General features: G+C 45.2%; 1 protein-coding gene across 3 annotated transcripts in view; it reads left to right on the forward strand.

The window, feature by feature from the left end:
• Positions 1-16,436, forward strand: part of MYOF (myoferlin) — a 158,085-nt gene extending 141,649 nt beyond the window's left edge. For 2 of the 3 annotated variants that reach the window (XM_078077354.1, XM_078077355.1), the window contains 9 exons: positions 1,829-1,968; positions 4,146-4,234; positions 4,325-4,420; positions 7,837-7,978; positions 10,434-10,533; positions 11,659-11,849; positions 13,698-13,807; positions 14,189-14,336; positions 15,671-16,436. In XM_078077354.1, coding sequence (XP_077933480.1) covers positions 1,829-1,968; positions 4,146-4,234; positions 4,325-4,420; positions 7,837-7,978; positions 10,434-10,533; positions 11,659-11,849; positions 13,698-13,807; positions 14,189-14,336; positions 15,671-15,709 — 1,055 coding nt within the window. In that variant the 3' untranslated portion in view covers positions 15,710-16,436. Of the gene's footprint in view, positions 1-1,828; positions 1,969-4,145; positions 4,235-4,324; positions 4,421-7,836; positions 7,979-10,433; positions 10,534-11,658; positions 11,850-13,697; positions 13,808-14,188; positions 14,337-15,670 lie in introns of those variants that run through there. The other variant, XR_013449672.1, reaches the window with a different exon arrangement.
• Positions 16,437-26,812: the final 10,376 nt, after the last annotated feature.

Raw genomic sequence — 26,812 nt, forward strand, 5'->3', positions numbered from 1 at the left:
GTAATTTATAATACAATCTGTCCTGACACATCTACGACAAAGCCTGAAGGAAGCTTAATAGAGCATAAGAGCTACAGTGTTATTCAGTGTTTTGTAGGGAGGGAGGCTTCCCAGAGCGGGTGGCAGTGGGGCTTGCCTTGGAGGGCGCACAGGGTCTCCAGGGGGGGCTGAATACAGCCCCATGGCAGTAAAAGTGCTTTCCTGATCCTCAACTGTTTATTCTCAACATTGCAAGGAACTGTGTTTTGTCCTTCCATTTGAAGAGGACTGAGTCAATACCAGGGATGATGAGATACTTAGGAACTGTTGATGTTGCTGTCAACATAAGAACTTGCAAAAGGGATTGGGAATTAACTGGCAAGCAACTTGGCCTTATTTAAGAGTACCCCCAAATAAACAACTCCCCCCAGACTGTCTCAGTAACAAGGCTATTGTTACCTAACAAATCACCCCACAACTTAGCGGCTGAAAAACACCCATTTTGTTTTGCTCACGGTTTTGCAAGTCAGGAATTCAGGAAGGGCTCACTGGGCAGTTCTCACCTGAGTAGCCCATGTGGTTGGTTGCTGTCAGATGTTAGAAGGGCTATGGTTATCCAAAGGCTTGACGGAGCGGGGTGTCCAGGATGGAGGTGGGGGGAGGTGTCCAGGATGGAGGTGGGGGGAGGTGTCCTGGATGGAGGTGGAGGGAGGTGTCCTGGATGGAGGTGGGGGGAGGTGTCCAGGATGGAGGTGGGGGGAGGTGTCCTGGATGGAGGTGGGGGGAGGTGTCCTGGATGGAGGTGGGGGGAGGTGTCCAGGATGGAGGTGGGGGGAGGTGTCCAGGATGGAGGTGGGGGGAGGTGTCCAGGATGGAGGTGGGGGGAGGTGTCCTGGATGGCCTGCACACACAGCCAGCAGCTGATGCTGGCTCTTGGCTAGGGCTAACGATCAAACACCTCCTCAGGCCCTTCCAGAAGGGCAGTCTCTAGATACTCATGCTCCCTCCATGGCAGATGGCTTCCCTTAGAGCAAGCATCCCAAGAGGACCAAGCCGAAGCTACGTGGCCTTGCCTGCCTCCTCGGAGAAGTCACACAGCATTCTTCTCCACCCTTGAGGGGTCAGATATGTCTCCACATTCAAAGGAAGAGGACAGAGACTCCACCTCTCGGTGGGAGAAGTGTCAGAGAATTTGAGGGTTGGTTTTAAAATGCCAGAGTAATGCTAGCTGCTGCAACAATTAAAGTTCCACATGTCAGTGGCTTAAAACACTAGTTTATTTCTCTGAAATTCACAGTCGGTATCCCAACAGGCAGCAATGCATCATGGATCCAGGCCCTTCCATCATGCAGCTCTGCTCTTCTTCAACTCAGGCACCTGAAGTTGCTGTTTCTTCTGCATCCGAAAGGGAACAGCACCTAGAATATCTTTCATGAGAGGGTTTTATGTGCCAGGTCTAGAAGTGACACACACGTCAGTCCTACCTGTGTTACATTCGAGCCAGACTAGGTTGTGTGGCCACACCTAACTGCAAGGGAGGCTGGGAAACAGAATCTGGCTGTGAGCCTCTGCCAGAAAAGTGAATACAGGCTGCTCTCACATACACATTCTGGTGTGTTCTGGCCCCTTTGCTATTGGCAGCCCCCAAGTCAGGTGTGAGACTGGTTGGGGCAGGGCCCATGGTCAAGAGATATTTCTATCCATGACTCCTTCACAGATCCAGGTTCGCACACTGACCCTGCCTGCCCAGTTTGCCCTCCTGGGATGAAGGGCTACGTGCCCCTCAGGGCAATGTGGCTGAACGGTTTGCAGATGCCCATCCCTGTTTCAATGTCATTTTCCATTCCAGAAGCCAACAAAATCCTGCACCAGCACCTCGGGGCCCCTGATGAGCGTCTTGCCCTTCACATCCTCAGGTCTCAGGGACTGGTCCCTGAGCACGTGGAAACCAGGACTTTGCACAGCACCTTCCAGCCCAACATTTCCCAGGTAAAAGAGCCCTCCCTGTGAAGTCCCATCATCCACATCCCAAACACAGTGGCAGGAGCTGACCCAGATTTGCCTCTTTTCTCTCTTTTGGACACTTTTAGATACACAAGAAATAGAAAAGCAACTCAGATTAGCTTTATCCCAAAGGGGAATTTATTGTAAGAATTTCCAGGTAACTCACTAAATCCAGACAGGAGGGGTGACTATGGCTCAGAACAACCTTGGGCCAGGATCTCTCCCCGTCTCTTGTCTGTTTCTCTCTCTGAATCTCTGTTAGTCTGCGCTTTTCCTGTGATCACCTTTCTATGTGCCAGAATATTGTAGAGCATTTCTAAGGTTTTTATGTTATAATGTAGCCCCATCTACTTCCAAACAGGGAAAGGGTTGGTTGCCCCAGCTTGGCCCAACTGTCCACCGCTGGTGGGCGGGGCCAGGTGGGCGGGGTCTGGGGAAGCACTGTGCTCAGCCCGCCTGGGGTGAGGTGGTATGTCTGAGACCAAAGAGCCAGGGAGGAAGGTGAGCCACAGTGCACCAGGTGGCTCATCACAGGGACCACATGGGTAGTGATGCAGGAGGGTCAGTGCCCAGGAGCTGGGGAGCAGTTTCCTGAAAAGCAAGGAGAGACATGGCAAATGACGGAATAATCCGCGTGGAAGCTTGTTACAAGGAAGACTCCTGGGCCATGCCTGCAGAGATTCAGATTCAGTAGGTCTGAGATGGGGGTAGGGAGGCGGAATCTGAGTTTTAACAAGTACCTGGAGGGGTTCTAATGGAGGTGGCTAGGAAATCACACTTAAAGAAATAGTAATCTAATGGATGCAAATATTGTTGACAATGACCACACAGCAGTGGACAAGCTTATCTCTAAAAAGTGGCCGCAAGTAGTCTGGGCTTACTAGTTTATTTTGTCACTCATTTCTTGCTTTTATTCTGTTCCACGTTTTCATTTCGTCCTTTTCTTATTTATTCCTTCCCCGCAAAGAGCCCTCCTCTTTCCTTCTCCTCTCTCCCTTCCCACCCCTCAATTGAATAAAGTCTCAAGAAATTACAAAGTGAGGAAGATTTCTACAAATCCACACCTCCCCTCCATGTGCCCCCCCCCCCCAATCACTTCTACCTACTGGACTGGACAGACTGTGGCTGGGTCTTAGGAGACACCCAGATGCCTCATGTTCTGCATCATGCTTGATACATTACCTTGAGCCCTAGAGATTAGTTAGAGGAGAGTCAGGACCAGAGGAAAACTTATCCCTTTTCAAGAGTTCCAGTTAACTCATTTTGATCACCGTGCATAAGAAGCCAATCTAGTTTCCTTGGTAACCTTCTTAAAGACCAGTCTGAGGTATAGTCTAAAAAATATCCAAAAACAGTTTGGGGAATTTAAGTTGGTTCATATGGCTGATGTGGTTTGTTAATGGCATTCCTAGCTTGTCTGGAAGAACATTCTAGTCAGATAGATGGCCCTGGTCTGTGGCAGTGGGAGACCTGACAGGACCTCCCCAAGATGGCACCACAAGTGTTCTTTGGGCTTTCACCTTTCCCCTTCCTGCAAGCCTCCTCCCAGGTGGTGGACACCAGCCAGCTGATGTCAGGGAGTCCTCAACTTTGGGGAACAGTACTGTTCTTGCTGTTGCTTGGGGTCTCTCCTTTGAAAGTGCCATGTTGTAAGTCTTTCTTTTATAAATTAAATACCATTTTACATTATTTTGATTTTTTATCTGGAGGTAAGTGGAGAAACCCTTGGGTGTCACAAAATCAGGACTGAGAACAAGTAGGCAATGTGATGAATAGAGTTCTAAGTGAAGGATCCAACTTTCAAGTCATTTGTAAGAGGGTACATGAGTGTGGGTGTGTGTGTGTGTGTGTGTGTGCTGGGGGTTGGGTTAGCGATGGGAAGCCCTCTTTTTATTAGCCAGGGGGCGCTCAGACTATGACAAAGGTGGGCATATGTAGCCATCGGAGACTCCTGGTGAGAGTGGGAAGTGGGTGGCCTAAATGACAGTGAAGACAGATGATTTATCTCGGTTTGCTCCTCTGCTCTACTTTTTACTTTCCATATGGACTAGTAGATGGGCAGGCCTGAAGAAACAGTTTCACCTAGAAAATATGAAAGAAAGTTATAGTCTCTGCCACTTATAATACAACTTAATTTCTTTTTTCATTTTTGAACGATTTAGGGGAAACTTCAGATGTGGGTAGATGTTTTCCCTAAGAGTTTGGGGCCACCAGGCCCTCCTTTCAACATCACCCCCAGGAAAGCCAAAAAGTAAGTAGTCTTGAGACTCTACTATATCGGACTGGGGTCTTGGTGCAGGAGCAGAGAAAAAAGCCCACCTTCAAAATGTGCTCCTTTCAGATACTATCTGCGTGTGATCATCTGGAATACCAAGGACGTTCTCTTGGATGAGAAGAGCATCACAGGAGAGGAAATGAGTGACATCTATGTCAAAGGGTAAGGTTAGCATGCTCATTTGCCTTTGACAGACAAGGAATGAAAGGGACTCTCTCCTTCATGAGTTACCATTATTCAAGGTGTCCTCTCTAGAATCCTTGATCAGGGGAAGCTGTTTCATTCCATTCGTGCAGTCCGCTCAGGAAGCTCCAGCGAGACACAGAGAGAGAGAACAGAAAGAGAAGAGAAATCTGTATGGATCTTGTTTATAAGCAGAGGTATCGAATGACTATTAGCACCAATAAATATTTCTACATTTCTCTTTTAAAGTGGGTTCAGTTTATTAGCAGCCTTGTTCTTTGTTTTTAGTCATGCAGTTCATTTTATTCCTTTTTGATACCTTGAGTAACTAGCCCTAGAAACACAAGGAAGGCTTTTTAAATTTCAGTTTCTGTATATTTTACTACCAGCAGCTAATGTCCATGGAAAAGAAACATTAGTATATTTCCAAAAAAATCTTTGATTCCACCAACATTTATGGAATGCCTGCATCCAACATATGAAGTGTCATAGCCGTTAATCATCCTGTTACTTGTATCATTCAATTCCAAATAATCCATGTTGGTGTTAGTTTCATGTTATATCCCGATCAGAGAGGTTGAGTACAGAATGGCATAGTGATTAAAGTGCCAGACTCTGGAGCCAAACTACCTGGGTTGAAATCCTGGTATTTTCTCTACCAGCTGGGCAAATTAGTGAGCTCGCGGTTTCCCATCTGCAAAATGCAGATAAAGATAGTACCTGCTGCTCTGGGATATTCAGAATATTGAGTTACTCAAAGCATTTAGGACAGTGCCTGACAGAGAGTAAACACTGTGCGTATTAGAGTTGTCCAGAGAGACAGAACTAGTGTGTGAGTGGTTGGGGTGGGGGGAGGGAGAGAGAGGAGTCTGTTAAAAGGAATTGGCGCACATGATTCTGGAGGCTGAGAAGTCCTGTGGTTCTGCCATCTGGAAGCTGGAGGCTCAGGAAAGCTGGTAGTGAACTGGAGGCTGACTCCTCCTTCCTCTGCTTTTTGTTCTCTTCAGGCCTTCAACAGATTGGATGAGGCCCACCCACACCGGGGCGGGCAGTCTACTTCACTGACTCTACCAGTCCAGGTTCTAATCTCATCCAGAAGCACCCTCACAGACACACCCAGAATAATGTGTCATCCGGGCACCCTGTGGCCAGTCACGCCAACACAGAGAATGAACTAGTTAGCTAGTAGGATTACTATTCCACATAGACCAAGTTTGGTTCTTTGATATGTAAAAGACAAGACTTGTTGAAATTTAATATATTCATAAAGTGATAACAAAGTTTCCCTTATGATCCCAAGTGGCCTTCAATCAAAACTTTGTTGAAGACATAATTACTATCATTTGGGTTCACTGTAAACGGAATGTTTCATCAAGTTCTTCATTTCTTTCTCATTTCAGGATCTTATTACCATTCCCCAAGGAAAACTAATCCTAGCTAATTATATATATATGCAAATTTATTTGACTGTCATAAGCATTATTTTTTTTTTTCAAATCAGAGAAACAAACGCAAGGAATACTGGACTGAGAGAAAACTCTAATCAAAGAATAAAAGCACAACCTAAAGTACCATGTCCTATTTGGAATTAAAATCTAAATATATATGTGAAAAGATGAATTATGCATAAATAGTATGCCTGGCACCATTGCATGGTGATATAGTGTATTACTAACCCTAATACACATAGTGTTTACTGTCTGCCACAGGATAAGGGACAGCTAAGGCACTTCCCAGGTTGGATGCATACAAAGTTATACATATGTGTATACAAATACATAGAGTCATTGTTTAACTTGTTTTAAAATAAAAATGTGAAAAGATTCATATTTAGAATTCAATATGAAAAGATTCAAGAAAAAAAAGTGAAGAGCTTCAAGGGGTGAGTGGTCTGAGGAAGGAGGATGATGGTACTTTGGGGATCTTGTCAGGAGGTGAAGTCACCAAGGTCCTAGCCAAAGAGTGTGAACTCTCTTCCGCCGGTTAATTTAAAAGCTTAAAAGTGAATAAAGATGAACCTTTCAACTAATCTAGCTAGTCAGTTAATTAACTAGCAAAAAGGACAACTATTGTAGTTGATTGATATCAATACCACTACTAATAATAGGATCTAACGTTAGCATGTGACTTTCTAGTAGTCTCCATGGTCCCTTGAGGCAGAAGAACAGGCCTGGACTTTGGAGTCAGACCAACTTCTTCATTAATACTGAATTCTGTCGGTTACTGGCTGCGTGACCTTGACCTTGGGGAAGTTATTCTGTCTGGACCTCAGTTTCCTCATCTGTAAAATGGAGCTAGTTATGTAGTTGTTGGGAAGAATAAAACAAGGCATGCTGAGTACGTCAGATGATCGGTAACACAGTTAAGGATTTCGCCCTTTCCATTCTGGTCCTTCTAAGTCACCATCTTCCATTCTGTCCTCATGTTGACCATGGGAAGGGAGCACGTATTGTTAACCTCATTTACAGATGGGAGAGGAAGCCCAGAATGGTAAGTGGCAGAGTGAGTTCATAGCCAGGCCTGCCTCCTATCTGGGGGGTCCAGGTATGTCTTTTTTTTAAAACTCCACAGTCAATTGCAATGGGATTCTCATGGGCCATCAATGTGGAGAACCATGCCCTCTGCCACTTTACCAGTCTAAAATCCAGCGTTCTCCTAGTCCCTAAACAGGCCCCTTCCCAATAGCAGGCAGATGTGACATCAGCTTCTTCCCCCAACGTTCATTCATTCCTTCAATAGGCCTACTACCTGCCAGGCACAAGCCACAGAAAACTTTTCAAATGTCAAAAGTTAAGATGTTAAATTGTTTATGGAAATGAATTTTCGTTGATATGCACATGGAAATAACAGCTTACATCTCCCTTGGTAGTCTTATTAATGCGATCATAGTGAATTTAAGAATTAAAAAAAAAAAAGGAAGCCGTAAGATGACTTGAGTCATGCCTGTTTTGTTTGCTTAAGTAAAATATGGAAGAGGAAATGCTAAAATTTTGAACTAACTCATATTCATTAAGCCTATCAGCAGTGATGACAGACACTGATGAGTTATAGTTAGGAAGACTAGCATCATAGCCAGCAAGCTTCAGCATTCCCAAAATAGAAGATAAGTTGTTGATATTTTCCAGAAAATGTCACCTTATCCCTGCTAACTGAAGTCTAAAGGGTTTCCTGCTTTGGTTTTAGAGGAATTATATTTTATTTGGCTACAACCAGTGTTGGATGCAACAGAGCACCTCCCCTTCATAAATCACCCCCAGCTCTGTAGATAACTGGAACCTGCCCAAGAAAAGTGCATTAATTCTCCTGCCCTTCACTCCCCTAATCACTGCACAATTTTGCGGCTAGATTACTTGTCAATCACATGAAGCTAAAGTCTGTTTGCTTCTGCTTTTCAGCTGGATTCCTGGCAATGAAGAAAACAAACAGAAAACAGATGTCCATTACAGGTCCTTGGATGGTGAAGGGAATTTTAACTGGAGATTTGTTTTCCCATTTGACTACCTCCCAGCTGAACAACTCTGTATCGTTGCTAAAAAAGTGAGTTCTGATCTATGCCCGTGGGAAGTGGGTGTCCTGGGTCTGCTTCGCCAGATAGAGGGAATGTAGGAGCTGCTCAGAGCCTCCGAGGTCATGAGTCTGGCTCCCTCTCGGTGCAGGTGGGCACCTGAGACCCACAGAGGTGCAGATACTTGCCTAGGGCCACAAAGCTAAGACAGCTCTTTGTGCAGGACCAGAAACACAATTGTCCTTCCCTAACATGTGGGCAGCAGGGTATAGGATCTAGTAAAGGGTAAACCTGAGGATCTTGTGTTCACATATGCAACCACCCAAGTATGTTTTTATGTCACAGGGAGACTGATTTCTTCCCATGATAAGCAGAACTGTTTGACTCATTAACCAAACAGAGGCAAGATATTAAAGGAGGTGAAATTTCCCTTTTACCTTCTTTATTAAACCTTAGCATCTGCTTTACCTCCTTCAGAAGCACTTCCATGAAGGTTCAAGGCCCTCATGGTCTTAATTAGTAAGACTCTAGTTACAGAACTCAACTCAAATTGGCTTATACCAAAAAAGTGATTTATTAGTTCACATTACTAAAAAGTCCAGGTTTGGCTGGCTTAGGAACGTTGGATCCCAGGTTGAACTGCTGTCTTTAGGAATTGCTCTCACTTTCTCCACCCCTCTCTCTGTCCTCTCCTATGGACCTCATTCCCTGGTGAGGCAAAATGGCTGCCCACAGCCCCAGCCCACCTCCTGGCCTCCCAGCAATCTCAGCAGAAAGCGAACTAATCCCGGATGGTGCCAACCAGAGTTCTGGAATTGGGCCTCCGTGTCTCTATGTGTTTGGGGTCACGTTCCCATCCCTGAACCAACCAACGTGGCCTGGGATGCAGTGCTCAGACTGGCCCAGCTCTGGAGTTAGGAACAGAGTCAGTTCTTCCCAACCTGCATGGACTGGAGAAGAGTCCCCAAGGAAAATCTGGATGCTTTTTCCCCAAAAAGGGGGCCTGAAATCTGGGCAGGCAATAATGAGAGGTGTCTTTTATAGATCCCCTGTCCCATTCCTGCTCCCCACATTCTATAAACTTTTCCCAGCTCTGCCTGTTCACCTCCTCTCGCCACACCTGATCAAAATGCACCTGCCTCATGTCCCACCTAGCCAGACCCTACCCTCTGCTGGCCCTACTCAGTGCTGCTGGTGTAGGGAGCAATTTTCCGTGCCAAGTGAGATAAATGCCTTCAAAGGGCACTTTCTAGAGACACAGGCTCAACCTGATGTCAAATCAAGCACACGTCCAGATGGTGAGGCAGACCAGTGAGAAGGTGAGGGATTTAGAGTCAGGTAGGCCTTTCCTACCTACCCACATCTAGTGTTGGACCTCTCAGTGCCCTGCGTGCCACCTGGAACGTGACACCACACAGGACAGTGAGGCCAGCCAACAGCAGAATGGGCTTCCTAGCCCCTCAGAGCCAGGGCTCTTGAGCCCTGCAAAGGGCAACATTTCTGGAATGTCATCTGAAAAACAAGAAACAGGGGCGCCTGGGTGGCTCAGTCAGTTAAGAGTCTGACTCCTGATTTTGGCTCAGGTCATGATCTCAGGGTTGTGAGATCGAGCCCCAAGTCGGTTGCCTGGGCATGGAGCCTGCTTAGGATTGTCTCTCTCCCTCTCCCCCCTCCAAGAAAAAGAAAAGGGGAAAGAAAAACAAGAAACAACCCAACCATCTTTCTTTGAATTCATGAAACACTGGGGGAATCCCATTCTGCTGGGGCCCGAGGCATGTAGGTGTAATTAGGCTGTGGAGGTGTTATTATGTTTGGCTAATATTGTTCGGGCAGAGGCAGAGACCAGAGGTGAAAACTTGGAGGACGCTTACCCAATCCTCCCTCCACCTAACTTTAGAATGAGGAATCTGGGTTGACCAAAGCATGTAAAACACAGCAATATTTTTAAAAGCCAAAAATGTCAGGACATTTTAAATCTGCGCTGATAAAACATGAAAGCTGAACCCCAGTCTCCTCACCCCCATGTGAGAAAAGTGTGCTCAGACATCCATGTTGGGGGGTAGAAGGTCACTGAGCAAATGTGACACCCCAGCAGGTGTTAGTGTGGGCGGGCCTAGAACAGCCTGGCTTTGGGAGGTTAATCTGAGCTGGCCATAGTGGTCTGGGGTGGGGGAGGGGGCAGATATAATCACTCCCCAAACCCCAGGAGTGGAAGCAGGGAGTCACACCGATAGGAACATGGCAGGCGGGAAACCTTCTGTTTGGGAATTGCCTGGGACAACCTTTTTGTCACCTAGCTGGTGGCCCTGAGATTTCCCATACCATGGGGTGGAGGACTGAGGGCAAGGGGGAGAGGGTATTAGAGGTGGGTTGCCGAGGAGAACAAAGGCCCCGTGCCCTGATGCTGGGGTTTCAACGGACCCGAGGGGAAGGTTTCAGAGTCCAGTAGTCTGTCATTTGGTTTTTCTGTTTCTCTTGTCATTTTAGGAGCATTTCTGGAGTATTGACCAAACTGAATTTCGGGTCCCACCCAGACTCATCATTCAGATATGGGATAATGACAAGTTTTCTCTGGATGACTATTTGGGTAGGGCTTACATTTGGATACTTTTCTCTAAGAAATTTTACTTGGAATCAGTGAAATCAGTTAAAATCTGGAATCAATGATTTAAATCTCCAGTACCGTGGATAATTAAGGGTTGGGGCACACTCACTGCCTGGATGTCCTCTGGGCAGTGTGGCCTACCTGCTTGCTGTCTCAAGCCCTCTGAAAATTTCGCACAGTGAACATCACCCTTTTCTGCAGGCCCCACCCACCTTCAAGGGCCCCCAAGGAGGCTCTTGCACCAGCTCCTGTCTTGCCATGAACACTCTGTTTTCACAAGGGAATGCCTCAGCCCTGTCTCCACATCCAGACTACCCACTTTGCCTCCTCAGCACATTGGAATTGGCTCCCTCCTCCTCTGAGCTGCTCTCAATCCCTTAATGTCACCAGCCCTTGTTCTTTCCCCGGGTCCATCCTCCTCTGTGGTTAAAGGCACTTGTTAAACACCCCCCACCTTGGGCCCTTCCCTTTCTTGGTACACATGCCCCATCACCACCACAATAACATAATACTCTTCTGAATTCCCCTCTCCCAGGCCCTGGGTCTGCCTCATTGGGCTGCTCTGTTTTTCCTTCCCACTCTTTATATGCAGACCTTTGCCTTCCCTGGGGTTCTTTGGCTCTTCCCCAAACCCCCTCATCAATTTACCAACCCCCTCCTAAGTTGAAGGTAAAAAGCTTCAATGTTCACCTTTCAGCAAGATACGACTCCTAAACAAGCGCACGTAGCCTGCGCGCCCACCGTGCCTCTGTTCAGGGTAGCTTGAGACCACTATGAGCACATTCCGAATCTGCGTTTAGTGGACATCTAGTCTATAGATGTTTAATTCTTTTGAGCTTGTAGAAGAGCTCTGTTTATGTTTGTATCTTTGAGAAATAAACCGTGTCACCCTCTGTGAGATGCAGAGCAGTGGACAGACATTTCTTCTACCACTTTCCATCCTATCTGGAAGGAATTTTAAATGTCTACCAGGATCCCTTTCTCTAACTTACCCATCACCTGCTCAAAATCACTGTCTGCCTCTCCTCTGACAAGAACATTCTGTTCACTTGTGAACAACGGCTGATCCATTGAAGCTTATTTGGGTCTAATTGTTTCCTTGGCTAGGTTTCCTGGAACTTGACTTGCATCGCACCATCATTCCAGCAAAATCATCAGAGAAATGCAGTTTGGACATGATTCCAGACCTCAAAGCCATGAACCCCCTTAAAGCAAAAACTGCCTCATTGTTTGAGCAGAAGTCCATGAAAGGCTGGTGGCCGTGCTATGCGGATAAAGATGGCTCCCGCGTGATGGCTGTATGACTATTTCCCAGTTCGGGGTCATTCATTCCTTTTGTCATTTAGGCTCTGCCCTCTCTCAGTTGATGCCAGATAAGATAAGGAAGTGTTAAACTGGTGAGACCTTAAGTTACAGGAATGGTTTGTACTGGGATCACAAGAGAAGGTGGCAGATGCCGTGAGCATATGTTTGGGGTTGTGTTGAAGGTGGAGGGATTGGAACGGTAGAAAAGCTAGGACCCTGGGTGGCTATACTATTTCCTGAGGACCCTCCTTCACCGGGAAGGCTAAGTTATTCTGAGCTTTCAGTACAATTCAATACAGAAAAAGGAACTTCAAATTCCAAACTCTTTTTGTTTAAAAAAAATAGATTTAAAACGGTGGAGGAAGCAGGGAGCCCTGACAGCCACTGGACACAAAGGCCGAAACTTATAAGCAAGTCTGGAGAACTCCCAGGTAGACTGTGACAGAGAAGCACAAGTCCAGGTTACCATGCATGTCACAGAAGACTCCCTCATTCATCATGTAGTATTGCTATTAATAACAGCTAACATCCTAGATCATTGATTAGGAGATAGGCAACATGCTAAGTGCCTCACGTTTTTTAAAACAATTTTGAGGTATAATTTACATAAAATAAACTGCATCTATTTATAGTGCACAACTGCATGAGTTTTGACTGATAGAGACACTCCTGAGACCACCACCAGAATCAAGATCCAGAACATTCCCATTGCTCCAGAAGTTTCCTTGTCCCTTTGCAGTCTACTATTCCCTCCACTCCTGGCCCAGGAAACCACTTATCTGTTGTCTACCACTGAAGAGTAGTTTACAGATAATCTCACTTAGTTCTACTGACAATTCCAGAGAGTAGACATTATCTCCATTTTGTAGATTCAGGAAACAGGCTGGGATATAACATTATATGTTAACTATGCTTCAGTTAAAATTTTTTTAAATTTTATTTAAAAAATACTACTACTGAACTAGGTAAAATAAAAAACAACCCCCAAAATAGACTGGGAGAGATGCAGCGACTTGCCATAGTCAGACCCTCATTTTGTCTGACTCGTCCGTACAGGGGTCAGCGGGCTCCACTGCGGAGCCAGTTGTCAGGGTTGGGGTCCTCAGACTGTTGGTGACCTAGCGGACATTCCGGGGTCCTAGAAAGCCCGTGACAAGCCTGGCCATAAAAGTGGGCAACTTTCTAGACCTCTTTTGGCCTCAGCATCCTCAAGTGCACATGAGGGTCATCACAGTACCTGCTTTATAGGGTTGCTGTGAGCATCACACGGGGTTATCCACGTAGAAGCCTTAAACAGTGTCCAGAGCATCACTTAGGAACCTGTATGAACACAGACGTAGCATTCATTTGTTCGTTCATTCGTCTATTCAGCTAGTGTACACTGAGTACCCATGGAGTGCCCTCCCTGCTCCGTACAGCGGGGCGAGCATGGTTAAGCAGGAAGCATGGAGGCTCCCTTGGAGCCCACAGTTAATGCTCAGTAAGTGTTCCATATTGTTATTAGCAGTATTCAGGTTAATCTGGTCCAAATAAAGTTACAAAGGACAGTGTGTGAGAAGGCAAGGAGATGGATATGAGAAAGTTAGAGGATGGGGCACAGAGAATGAAAAGCAGGGAGCAGGGAGAGGGAAAGCTATTTGTCCTCTCAGTTTCCCACAGTGGGTCGGTTCAGAAACACATGGAAGAGGAAATGCGATGAAATCTCTTGAGGAAAATTTAAGGCAATCTAAGGATTGTTTTACAAGAATAAAAATCATTGCTCAGGGAATACTCCTTGGGTTGAAATGAAAATATTTGTGAAACGTGATGTCATGTGTTTAACCTGTTCTGCTTTACTGAAGGGGAAAGTGGAGATGACATTGGAAATCCTCAACGAGAACGAGGTGGACGAGAGGCCAGCCGGGAAGGGACGAGATGAACCCAACATGAACCCCAAGCTGGACCCACCGAAGTGAGAGGCCCTCTTTGTTCTCCACGATGTCTGATCCCCAAACACCTGCAGTCTGAAAGCCCCCCTTCCAATATGCTTAGTGGAATGGATTCAGTGTTGTCTTAATTTTGCACTTAATAGGGGTGGGGGATGGAGAGCTTGGTGATCCAGCTTCATTTTAACCTTTCTCCTTTCCCACAAAACCAAAGTCCAGAGTGTCCTCAGTATCTTAGGGGGCCGTAAAATGTTAAAGACTCTTTCTCAGCCAACTAAGGGGAATAATATCTTTTCTTGACTTTATCAATGTTATTAACTGTTCTTTAAACTGTGTTAGGTTCTGAGGTAAAGTATCTGTCCTACCCGAGTTGGGTAGGTAAAACCATTTCTTTGCAATTTTTGCAGCCGACCAGAAACCTCCTTCCTCTGGTTCACCAACCCGTGTAAGACCATGAAGTTCATCGTGTGGCGCCGATTTAAGTGGGTCATCATCGGCCTGCTAATCCTGCTGATCCTGCTGCTCTTCGTGGCCGTGCTCCTGTACTCCTTACCGGTAGGAGTCCTTGGCCTCGTGTCTTGGCTTTTTGTGTGTGATTTATGGTCAGTCACCCAACTTGGTTCTTGCCTTGACCTATTTAGCAGTTGTGGTGTTGCAACCCTTCAGCCTTTGGGAAATTTAAAGTGATGTGTGTTGTGATGAGAACGACATTCTTAGGGTGTCACAAATTACAGGCAGAACTTCCTGGTTTGAAAAAAATTTTGGTTTCAGGAATTCTAGGAGAAACCCCTCAGACCTTTAGCAGTGTGGGTCAGGATAATAGCCAGCATATCTGACTGATCTTCCTACCTTCACACTTTCTTGTCCCAAACCATCCTGCAAGCTAACTCCTTATCCTCGCATCCACAGATCCCCAAATCTGGGCTCAGTATAGGTCCACATTAACCCTGAACTTCACCCAAACTAGCTAGTGCCCACAGCTCCCCTGCAGGTATTGCCCTTACCTGCCAGGAAGCCTTTGCCAATGCTGTTCCCTTGCCCATGTTGTGTCTATCAAAACTTTACTTGTTCTTTAAGGCCTGCATCACATAACCTCTCCCTTAAATTTTCCTCAATCACCTTAGTCATAAATGGGAGTCTAGATGGGAGGTTTGCCTGTGTGCCTAGAAGTCGTACCTTCATTCTTTCATTCGAGGGATTTATTGAGCATCTACTACAGGCTAGGAATCGGGATGTTGAGATGACCAAGGCTTGATTTCTTACCCACGAACAGTTCATGGCCTGGGGACAAGCAGACATATGAATAAGTAAATTATTATGAAAGACAAGCTTTTATAGAGATAGGAACAGATGAGCATAGGATCCTATGGCTGAGGATGGTTTCACCAAGGAGGTAAAGCCCATTTTGCCAAGTAGAGAAGGGACAGTCCAGGCATTTAAAGTCTCTTCCTTCGACTCGTACTGGAAATAATACAGATGTTTTTGTGGAGGGTAACATAGTCACAACCACAACAGCAGAGATGTAAGGTCTCTATTTGTCCCTAGTGTCATACTTCATTTGTTAATGCACACGCACACTGGTTTCTATTTGCCAGTAGTCCGATCTGTCTTGACCATTTAAAAAACAGTAATTTCTTCTTACTGATTTAGATTCTATTGATTTAAACCAGTGGTTCTCAACTGATGGCAGTTTTGCTCTCGGTAGGATGGTTGGCACCCCTGGGGGTTGCCGCGGACACGGGGCAGGTAGAGGCCAGGAACGCTGCACACACCGCAGGGCATGGGCCAGTCCCCGATGACAGAGAATCACGTGGTTCTAAATGGCAGTAGTGCCAAGACTGAGAAACCCTAACTTACTTATTTTTTTTAACATTCTGTTTTCTTTTTAGAATTACTTGTCAATGAAGATTGTGAGGCCAAATGCATAGTGGAAGCAAAAGCTTCTTTTCAAGTCATCCGGCAATGAGGGAATCCTGTCTCTGTTTATAGACCGAAATCAAGAGTGATTTTGTTTGCATCTGACACTGATCCGAGCGGCTTGTTAGGTTACTTCACCGAGGCCCGGAGCTCCCAGAGGTCTAGGTCCTGAAAAGTCAGGCCAACAAGCAACATTTTTATTTTGTTATCTTTTGAAGTATTAAGTTTTAACCATGTTTTTCGGGATATTTTTCAAGGTGGCTGGTTCCATTTAAAAAGCATCTTTTTTATGAGTCTTTAATTTTATAATTCAATTTTTAGAAATTGCTGAAATCAAACTAGACTATTTCTGCATCTTAACTTCATATACTTATTTGTAATCAAAAAGGACTGTGCATTATAAAATAGAATAGTGAGAGTCATTCTTATTTATGCCTACAACCACTTTTACGGTATTTTATACGGATGAGTGTCATAAGACTCTATTCATAATCTCTGTGATGAACCCAAATAAAAACATTTCACCTTTGATGCATAGCTGTTCATTGTAGCTGTGCGCTGAGCTGGGAAGGAGGCAGTTCCTAGTCCTCTGGGTCTCCGTGGATGGAATGGCACAGCATACCACTCAGCCATAAACCTTTCATACGTGTGCTGCCAAATCTTAGCCAGTGGGCCAAACTGAGGCTAATATAATAAATAATAAAAGCTAATGCTTATTAAAAGTACTTATTCTTTGTACAGCATTGTTTCAAATGCTTTATGTGTATTAACTCATTTAATCCTCAAGATAATCCTATAAAAGTAGGTAACATCAACCCCATTTTACAGTTGAAGAAATGGAGGCACAAAGGTGCAGTAACTTGCAAAAGGCCACACAACCAATAAATGGTAGAGGTGGAATTTGAACCCAGGCAGTCTGGGTTCTTCCTTCTTAACTTCTCTTAACCACCGCACTATTCCACCAGTGGGAAGACTGTCATGAGGGGCATGGAGCTGCTGGTCAAGTACGGAATGATAGCAGCAACCAGTATGGCTCCAGGCCAACACCGAACAGCGTGCCTTCTAGAACATCGTCCTGATACGACATGAGACCATGGTGAGATCAACAAACAGTTCTATTCTAAACACAGAACCAGGGGGAGCAAGAAATGGTACAATAATGGTGATGCTTTTGGACATATAGATAACATTATACCACAATGGTGACTGTCTTGGCATTATTGCTGAGTTGTTGCCTATTTTGAACATTTTATGTTCTCCCCCGAATTTTAACATTCTAAGTGTGCTCAATACATAAAATGGTGGAGAGCCACAGCACTCACTAAATCAGAATGCTCGCCATTTCCCCAGGCACCTTGTACTCTCCTCCCTGAGTCTGGGCATGTTATCACCCACCCGAAATGCCTCCACCCACCTGCACTGGTAGCAGCTCTGCCCACCCTTGAAGTTCTGGTTCAGATGCCACTTTCTCCTGACACCTCTTAGGCCCCAAAGTGATCCTTCAATATCAGATGCAAACATATTAATACAACCTTCCTGGAGAGATACATTAAGAGCCCTAACAAATGTTTGTGCCCTTTGACCCAGTAATTTCACTCCTAAGTATTAACTCCAAGGAAATGATCAGAAAGGCAGCCCAAGGTTCATGTACAAAAATGTACATGACAGTGTGCTTCATAATGGTACAAATCAGAAACAGCTTAAATGCCCAAGTAGAGGGCGCCTGGGTGGCTCAGTCGTTAAGCGTCTGCCTTCGGCTCAGGTCGTGATCCCAGGACCCTGGGATCGAGCCCCACATCGGGCTCCCTGCTCTGCGGGGAAGCCTGCTTCTCCCTCTCCTACTCCCCCTGCTTGTGTTCCCTCTCTCGCTGTGTCTCTCTCTGTCAAATAAATAAATAAAATCTTTAAAAAAAAAAAAAAAAAAGCCCAAGTAGAGGGGAATGGTTGAATATATGGTAAAATCCCTATATTGGTGCAAAGGATGAAAATATATCAATTTAACATTTTGTTACGTCAGAAAATCCTAATATGAGACACAATCCCAAAAAATCATATACAAATCTATATAAAATTAGCCCCAAAATACATGGGTGTCTATAAAGAAATGCACCAAAATACTAGCAGTGTAAGGAACTTATGCAAGATTTGTATTTGTGCATATTGAAATAATTTATAAAAGTAAATCAACATTGGAGGTTCATAACAATAAAACTAAGAGATCCAGTTTGAGAAATACTGCTATACTTTGTTTCACCTTGTAGCGATATGGGTGTGGCTTGTTTTCGCAACTGACTGTAAGCTCCTTTAGGACAGAGTTACCACCTGTGGGATCACCCCAGGCTGCCCCAGATTTGTACCCCTGGTCATGCCTCAGACTCGTCTGCATCCTGGGAACGATAATGCCTCCCTCACTGGATTAAGGTGAGGGCCGAATGGAATCATGTATGGAAAGCACCTTTATAGTATCTGAGGCCTGGCCAGTACTCAACACGTGGAAGCTTCCAGTACTACATCAGACTGGTACATCTGATGTTCTAGTTCCAAAAGCAGATAAAAGCAGACTCTTTTCCTTCCAAGACTCATTAAATAGGAGAAAAACAAGCTAGAAGACTGCCTTCCACCTGCTCAAGACCGAGAAAGAAGAAAGGGGGGGTCTCGAAGTCAGGAGGAAGGAAAACAGGTCCGTTACCACCGTGTCAGGCGAGTGTCGAAGCCGATATGTGCCGCTGGTGGCAGGGACACCTGCATCCTTCCAGTGCTTGCAGACTGCTCCAGTGTGGGGACCCCTGGGCCCTCCGTTATGGGGTTGACAGGTGTCACCATGGCGCTCAGCTATGGACGAGCTGGACTCCTAACCTTCTGAGTCACACTGGCCCTACACCCAAACCGCTACTTTCTTAGAACATCACATCATCTTGCTTATAATTAACAGAAGGTTGACAGCTTTCAGCTAATTTAGGGGACATTCTAATGATGTAAGGGAGACAATTTCACTTAAAACTAGATTATCTTGGAGGAAAAAAAATAGGCTCCACAAAAAAACATTGCTCCAGGCAAGGCTGTTATTTTGAATATTTAACAATCAGTACGGCCCTGACACCAGCCAATCAGAATAGAGGCTTTACCCCATCACAGTGGAGAATGGCTATTATAAACCTAGAACTGCCACACCAGTGCGTGCAGGTTGAATATTAGCCTTCCTTCCAGGGAACCCCACCAATACACGCTCCCACAGTGCCTCCCTCGAGGAATACAGGCATACCTCAGAGATACTGCGGGCTTGGTGAATACATACTTAGCATAATTCTTAAGAGCTCTAGGATTTTTGGTAGAATAAATGGGCATTGGCTTCAACTTTAAGTCACCAGCTGCATTAGCCCCTAACAAGAGAGTCAGCTTGTCCTTGGAAGCTTTGGAGCCAGGCATTGACTCGACTCTAGCTATGAAAGTCCTAGATGGCATCTTCTTCTGATATGACTGTTTTCTCTACATGGAAAAATCTGTTGTTGAGTGCGGCCACCTTCATTATCTTAGCAAGATCTTCTGGATAACTTGCCGCAGCTTCTACATCAACACTTGCTGCTTCACTGTTACGTTATGGAGATGGCTTCTTTCCTTGAACCTCACGACCCAACTTCTGCTAGCTTCAAACTCTGCAGCTTCCTCACCTCTCCCGGCCTTCACAGAATTAAAGAAAGTTAGGGCCTTGCTCCAGATCAGGCTTTAGCTTAAGGAAATGTGGCTGGTTGGAGCTTCTATCTAGACCCCTAGAACCTTCTCCGTATCAGCAATGAGGCTGTTCTGCTTTCTTTATCATGTGTTCACTGGAGTAGCACTTTGAATTTCCTTCAAGAACTTTTCCTTTGCATTTACAACGGGGCTAACTGGCTCAAGAGGCCTAGCCTTCGGCCTCTTTCAGCTTTTGACATGTCTTCCGCACTATGCTTAATCATTTCTAGCTATTGATTTAAAATGAGAGATGTGCACTCGGCATCAGGGAAATCCAAATCAAAACCTCAATGAGATACCACCTCACACCAGTCAGAATGGTTAAAATTAACCAGTCAGGAAATGACAGAAGTTGGCGAGGATGCGGAGAAAGGGGAACCCTCCTACACTGTTGGTGGGAATGCAAGCTGGGTGCAACCACTCTGGAAAACAGTATGGAGCTTCCTCAAAAAGTTGAAAATAGAGCTACCCTACAACCCAGCAACTGCACTACTGGGTATTTACCCCAAAGATACAAATGTAGGGATCCGAAGGGGCACCTGCACCCCAATGTTTATAGCAGCCAAACTATGGAAAGAGCCTAGATGTCCATCAACAGATGAATGGATAAAGAAGATGTGGTATATACACACAATGGAATATTATGCAGCCATCAAAAAAATGAAATCTTGCCATTTGCAACAACATGGATGGAACTAGAGGGTATTATGCTAAGTTAAATAAGTTAATCAGAGAAAGACAAGTATCATATGATCTCACTGATACTAGGAATTTGAGAAACAAGACAGAGGAACATAGGGGAAGGGAGAGAAAAATGAAACAAGACGAAACCAGAGAGGGAGACAAACCATAAGAGACTCTTAATCTTAGGAAACAAACTGAGGGTTGCTGGAGTGGTGGGGGGTGGGAAGGATGGGGTGGCTGGGTGATGGACACTGGAGAGGGTAGGTACTATGGTGAGTGCTGTGAATTGTGTAAGACTGATGAGTCACAGACCTGTACCCCTGAAACAACTAATACATTATATGTTAATTTAAAAAAATGTTTTTAAATAAAATAAAATGAGAGATGCGCAACTCTTCCTTCCACTTGGGGGCCACTATAGGGTTATTAACTGGCCTGATATCAATATTGTTGTGTCTCAGGGAATAGGGAAGCCTGAGGAGAGGGAGAGAGATGGGGCGGAGCAGTCAACACATGCATTTATTAAGTTTGCTGTCTTATATGGGCGCAATTCATGGCACCCCAAAACAGTTATAATAGTAACATCAAAGAGCACTGATCACACATTACCATAAGAAATAGAATAATAAAAATGAAAAAGTTTTAAATGACCAAAATGTGATTACACAAAGTGAGCAAATGCAGTTGGAAAAATGGTGCCAATCGACTTGCTCGACACAGGGTTGCCACAAACCTTCAAATGTAAAAAACGCAATACCCATGAAGTTCAATAAAGCAGAGCGTGGTAAGAAGAGGCTTGCCTCTAGTTGCTGAGTAGATCAACGAACGGCTATAAGAAAAGTCTTTTCCTCCTTTGCCTTCAGCAGACCTGACTGGAATGCACAAGTGTGGTTCCTTTGAGTAAGTGGCTGTGGAGCTCTATTAGGAATGAAATAATTCCCAGAGAGAGTATTAAGCTGGCTTTCTGCGTAGCACCCCTCCCCCTCCTCCCATCCCCCCAGAAAAATGCTTCATCTTGTCAAAAGATAATGGTCCCTCATTTGAGGTTGTTAGCCGCCTGGTGACCTATAAATGATAGCTAAAAGCTGGAACTAATCTCAGTCCAGTCAGATTGTCGCTTCACTGTGAATTAAACACCACTTAGTCCTAACTGATTCTAGCAAGTGCCACCATTACCATTGGAGCCTTCATTAGGAAAATAAATCTCCATCAATGTCTTGGGCGTGACAGGGAACTGAAAATCCTGACAGGCTAACACTTGATTTTGTTTTGTTCTTCCTTTCTCATTTTAGGGCTAGAAAAAAATATATATATGTCACAATTAGACCTGCACGTTGCTTTAAAGAGCTGTTTAAAAGGTGGGCCGAGTTCTGCAGCCCATTTTGGAAAGGGAGCGGAGGGGAGCTGAGCAGTCTGGTTTTCCAGCTGCTGGCCAAGTGGCAGCTCTTTGCTCCTCTGAGTTCACCCCAGCTCGGAGGATTGTTTGTCCAAAGACTGGAGCTGACTTGTTTCACCACTGTTGAGCAGATGTTATTATAAATACCAGGAGAAGGCAAGGGTGCTTTCCAGAAACTGCTGTTCAGTTCAGAGAAAGTACAACTTGACAGCCATGTGGGGAACCAACACTGACAATGATTTCAAAGTTTTAAAACCCTCTACAGTTTAAGTATTTCATGCTAAATAGATTTCTTTGTGAGGCCAATACGTTCAGTACTCTGGACCATATGCATGTAGCCTCCCAAAGCAGATGGGAATTCCATTCCAAAGAATGCTTTTCAGAGTCTGCTTGATGTGGAATTAGTTCATAATGGAGTCGATGTTGTAAATAGATTAAGCACCCACCATCTTTGCAGCCGAGTTTTGTGTTTGTTCAGCATTGAATGGCAACTCCCTAATCTTTCTTAGGTTAAACATAATGGTGTCCCAAGGAAGATCAAAGGAAGGCTGCTTTTCCCTTGGATATACATCCCCGAAATGAAATGCCAGAGTTCATGAAGTTCAAGAAAAACACAAGAGAAACATGTAACATGGACTAACTGCAAGACCAAACGAGTAAGGGAATGTAATGAAAAACACAGGCCCGCCATATGTATGGTCAAACTCATAACTTCACGGGTGCAACTTCGTGGGGGATACAGACTCCAGATTTTTACTATCTAAATAAACTTAACAGGAAAGAAAAAGTATAATTTTTTGAGCCACTCCACAGTCAACTGAATGCTTCTCAGGGCAACCTGATTTTGCCAAAAAGTTTATCTCAACTTCTTAAAAAGGCCCATTCAGCCCTTGACTAATATTAATGTGCTACTTCCATGTGTTTTCACAAAATCCTAGAGCCAAACCCATAATCCTCTCCCCCGTCATATTTCAGCTAAGTCCTGCCCCGGTAATTATCAGGAAGAGGACCAGGAATATCCAGCTGCATCCCGATGCGGCACGGCAGCCTTTCAGAAGGGGTTTCGCTTGGATCAACAGGATAAACAGAATGAATGAATGGAATCCTGTCTTTGAGGCGGCGAGAGCGTGGGGCCAGGGGATTCCAGACGTCTGGAAGCCTGTGAGCTCAGCCGGGCCGGTCACAGCATAACGCTGTGACTTTGGGTATCCCGTCTTCAGCCTCTTTTCCCTCCTTTGTGACAGGGATGCTGAATTCAATGAGCCTGTCTGTCCCAGCATTGTTTATGCTTCTCTGGGGCTTGGTTTCCTCACCTGTAAAACCGGGTCTATAATCCTCGTGGAATGATTATGAACATAACATTATTTAAAATATGCAGAAGTGTGGAGAACAGTACTGGAGACAAAGCGAGCATGCAATGCTCATTTGAGTCAGTATCTTAATCATCGTCCTCATCGCTACAGGACAAGAACAGCCAAACAGATATGGGCCCAACGGTTTCCTCCATGTTCTGCTTTTGAAAAAATGTAGTCTGAGAAAGGATTCAAAGCACTGCTATCCCAAATGATGCTGATTTCCCCCCAAGTTCTAAGTGCACGTTCTTAAGTAGAGAAAGCAGGCAAAAGTGCTAAGAGAATAAGCCAGTCCCCCCCCCCAAATTCAATAGAATTACCATATGATCCAGCAATTCCACTTCTGGGTATATACCCCCAAAGAACTGAAAGCCGAGACTCAAACCTATTTGTACAGTGAAGCTTGTGTCGGCAACATGCAAACAGCCGAAAGGTAAAAGTAGCCCAAGTGTCCACTGAAAGACGAGTGGATAAAGCAGATGGGGCATGGGGATACAATGAAATATTCTTCAGCCTTCAAAAGGGAAGAAACTGTGGCCCATGCTGCAGCTTGGATGATGAACGCATAACCCCTGAGACGCATCAGGAGGGCATTGTGCAGGTGAAATAAGCCAGACAGAGAACAGATGCTGCACTATCCCACCTAACACAGCGTCCCCAGAGTATCAAACTCCTAGAGACAGGAGGAGACTGGTGGTTGCCAGGGGGCTGAGGAGGGGGACTTGTGGGGGGGTTCTTGTTTAATGAGGACAGTTTCGGCTTCACCAGATGAGAAGCTTCTATGAGAACTGAGATCGTGCCACAGCGGGAACGCACCTGGTGCCACTGAGCCGCGCACCTAGGAACGCTAAGTTTATGTTATGTGTATTCTACCACCATAAAAAGAACGGGCAGAGAATGAAAGGTCTGTTCAGACAGACCCTTCCATGAACTCAGGGGACCTACTCTTCTCCTGCTCCCCGTGGATCCAAGAGGCCAGTAAGACTTGCTGACTAACCACGGGGTGAATCCTGTCTCATAACCAAAGTACAGGTCACACAAGGGTCTTTGGAGAGCTAAATCCAGCGCTCACAGATCAGATTTGCTTGGCCCAAATTGCCTTTTTTGAATTAGGTGTCCATACTTTAAATATAAGAAAAATTTATATTAAAAAATAATGTTTTGAGCTTTTCTTAACAAATTATAAGATCTGTTAATTTTTCAGTGGAAAAAAAAAAAAAGAATCATCTGGAAGCCTCCAGGCTGGGTATCTCTCTGTCCCTGTCTCCCCCATCACAGCCATGCCCCTGCCCTGCTCCGCTCTGGACTTTAGGGCAGCACCTCCCTCCCTCCTGGACCCTTCTCACCCTCCCCAGCTGCCCCAAGTCAGCCACGACCCCAGGTTCCAGGGAAGTACAATTAGCAGCTTTCAAACAGACTTCTGTCAGAAAAGGACATGTGAACAGCCAATATGGAAAGAAGCTCACTGATTACTAAGGAGGAAAATACAAAGGTAAAGCCTCAATGAGGTATCCTTTCCCACCCCTCAGATGGGCAGAAAATTTAAAAGTCTGACTTCAAAGACTCATGAGGGATTGAACAATGTATATTTTTTACACAGCTGGTGGGAGTATAAATTGGGTAAAACCACTGTGGAAAACAATGTGGCATTGACCCAACGACTCCACGCCTCAGCTTATACCCTAGAGAAACATCAACACCCGGGCACCTGCAGACAGATACAAGAAGGTTTGAAATAGCAGAACCCTGGAGAGACCCCCATGTCCATTAACAGCAACTGCATAACAGGGGTGAGGTGTAGTTCTATAACAACTAAATTATAAAGCTCTATATTATATATATTAAATATAAAGTTCTATATTATAAAGCCCTGAATGAATGAACTGGGAATGAATCACAGCCACACAGGACATGCTTAGTAAAAATGTTGGGTGGAAGAACAAGTCAGAGAAGAATCCCTACAACATTCTTTCTTTTATATACAATTTAAAAACATGGAACACCAAACATATTGTTTAGCCGGCAAAGACATGGTAAATCTACAAAGACAAGCAAAGGGTTGTCAGCCTCGGGAGATGGAGATCTTTGGAGGGGGGAGGAGATGGAACTAGGCAGGGAAGGAGATGGAACCAGGGAGGGGTTCCTTGACAGATCCAAAGATAATGGTAAATGTTTCTTTTTACTGGGTGGTGGGTACAGGGATGCGCGTTCATGGAATCAGTATTACTTATATTTCCTATGTCCTATAAAGATACTCTTTTGGAGCTAATATGTAATTTTTCAAAAAATTCAAAAGTTGCTTCTTCTTCCAAAAGGATCAGGTCACTGCACAGTCTGCTGAGATTAAACGTGAAGAACAGCTTTCTGAGGCACTCAAACTCATGGCAAAGTTGATCTGGGAACAAACACACAGTAAGTCTTGTAAAAGCTATTTATCACGGTCATTCAAAACCTCAGGTAGAGAGAAGGTCAGAAGAGTGTCAGAGTCTGGGGCGCCTGGCTGGCTCAGGAGGTGGTGCGTGTGACTCTTGATCTCGGGGTTGTGGGTTCAAGCCCCACATTGGGTGCAGAGAGTACTTAAAAAAATTTTTTTAAATCTTAAAAAAAAAAACGGGCGTGGGGGGGTGAGAAAAATATCAGAGTCTAGTCAGGAAACAGAGTCCACATCAGGCATGTCATTCAGTAGAGGGTCCTCCCCTAGGAAGAGGGGGACAGATGAGGCGGGGCACTGTCCTGGGGGCACAGGGACCTCAGGGGGGATGCACGCACGATCAGCCACACTGCCGAAAGCAGAGCGGGAGAGGGAGAAGTGCCCGGTCTCTTTATTCCTCCTCCCCTCCGTCTCCCAGAAAGGCCTCCCCCGGACCAGCCAGACCAGCCGTAACCTGAGAAACAAGAGTTTGCCCAGTCTGGCCCCCGGCATAGAGCAGCTCGCGGGGCAAGGACGGGAGCGGAGAGCGGCGGAGGCCGGCGGGACGGGGCAGCCACCCAGAGACTGCAGCAGAGACTCCGGCGCGCGCTCGTATTTAATCTTCGCCACCATTCGACTGGGTCGGCTCGAGGTTGCTCCTCTTCGTAAGAGTACAGTTCAGAGAGGTGAAGTGATGGGCTGAAGATCATCGGGCAATCTGGTGGTGGAGTCAGGATTGAGACCTGGATGATCTGAGTCCAGAGTCACTCCCCTGGCGCATGCTACTTCTTCCTCCCCGCCTGAAGGGCTACGGTCAGATGAAATAGTAACAAAATCAACCCCGGGGATCAAAAACTTAAGGATTAAATTCAACGATTTAATGACTGTCTCTCTCTCCACAGGGCCACATTTGTACTCTAATTTTCATTCCAGAACACTTATCAATCTTACGGGGAACGAGAGGAGGGCTTCCAGAGTCAAACCAGTTGGCCTTCCCAGTCACACCAATTCCACGTGTGCCTCAGTGAGCCTCTGCTCTGGCTCCCATTGGCTGGCAGTAAGCGTGGTGAAGACCTTGGACAGGAGCTCACATCGGCGCTACAGACAGGAAATCCAAGGGACACTTCTCCCCTTATACCTACAGCCCAGAAGGCCCGAACCCACCCCCTAGGAATTTCCTTTTTTCTCATCATTGCCTTTAAGATTCTAAAATTAATTCATATTCATTATAGAAGCATTGGAAAATGCAAAAAAATATGAAAATGAGACTTTATATGTCATGATTATGAGAGAACTACTGTTAATATTTTGTAACACTTCCTTCTGGTCTTTTTTTTAAGATATAAAATTAGGATCCCTCCCCCAGAACTTCCCTGCCCTTGCCTTCATACAAGTCTCTAATTTTATAGTTTGCTTTTCTTCCCCCTTTTAAAATTATATTTCTTAAACATTTTTCCACATCGTGGAAAAAAGACTAATTGATAACAGCCATTTAAAATTCCATCACATGCATCTACTATAATTGAACTAATCTCCTATCATT

The sequence above is a fragment of the Halichoerus grypus genome, chromosome 7 (assembly GCF_964656455.1).
Source record: "Halichoerus grypus chromosome 7, mHalGry1.hap1.1, whole genome shotgun sequence".
Taxonomy (NCBI): Eukaryota; Metazoa; Chordata; class Mammalia; order Carnivora; family Phocidae; genus Halichoerus; species Halichoerus grypus.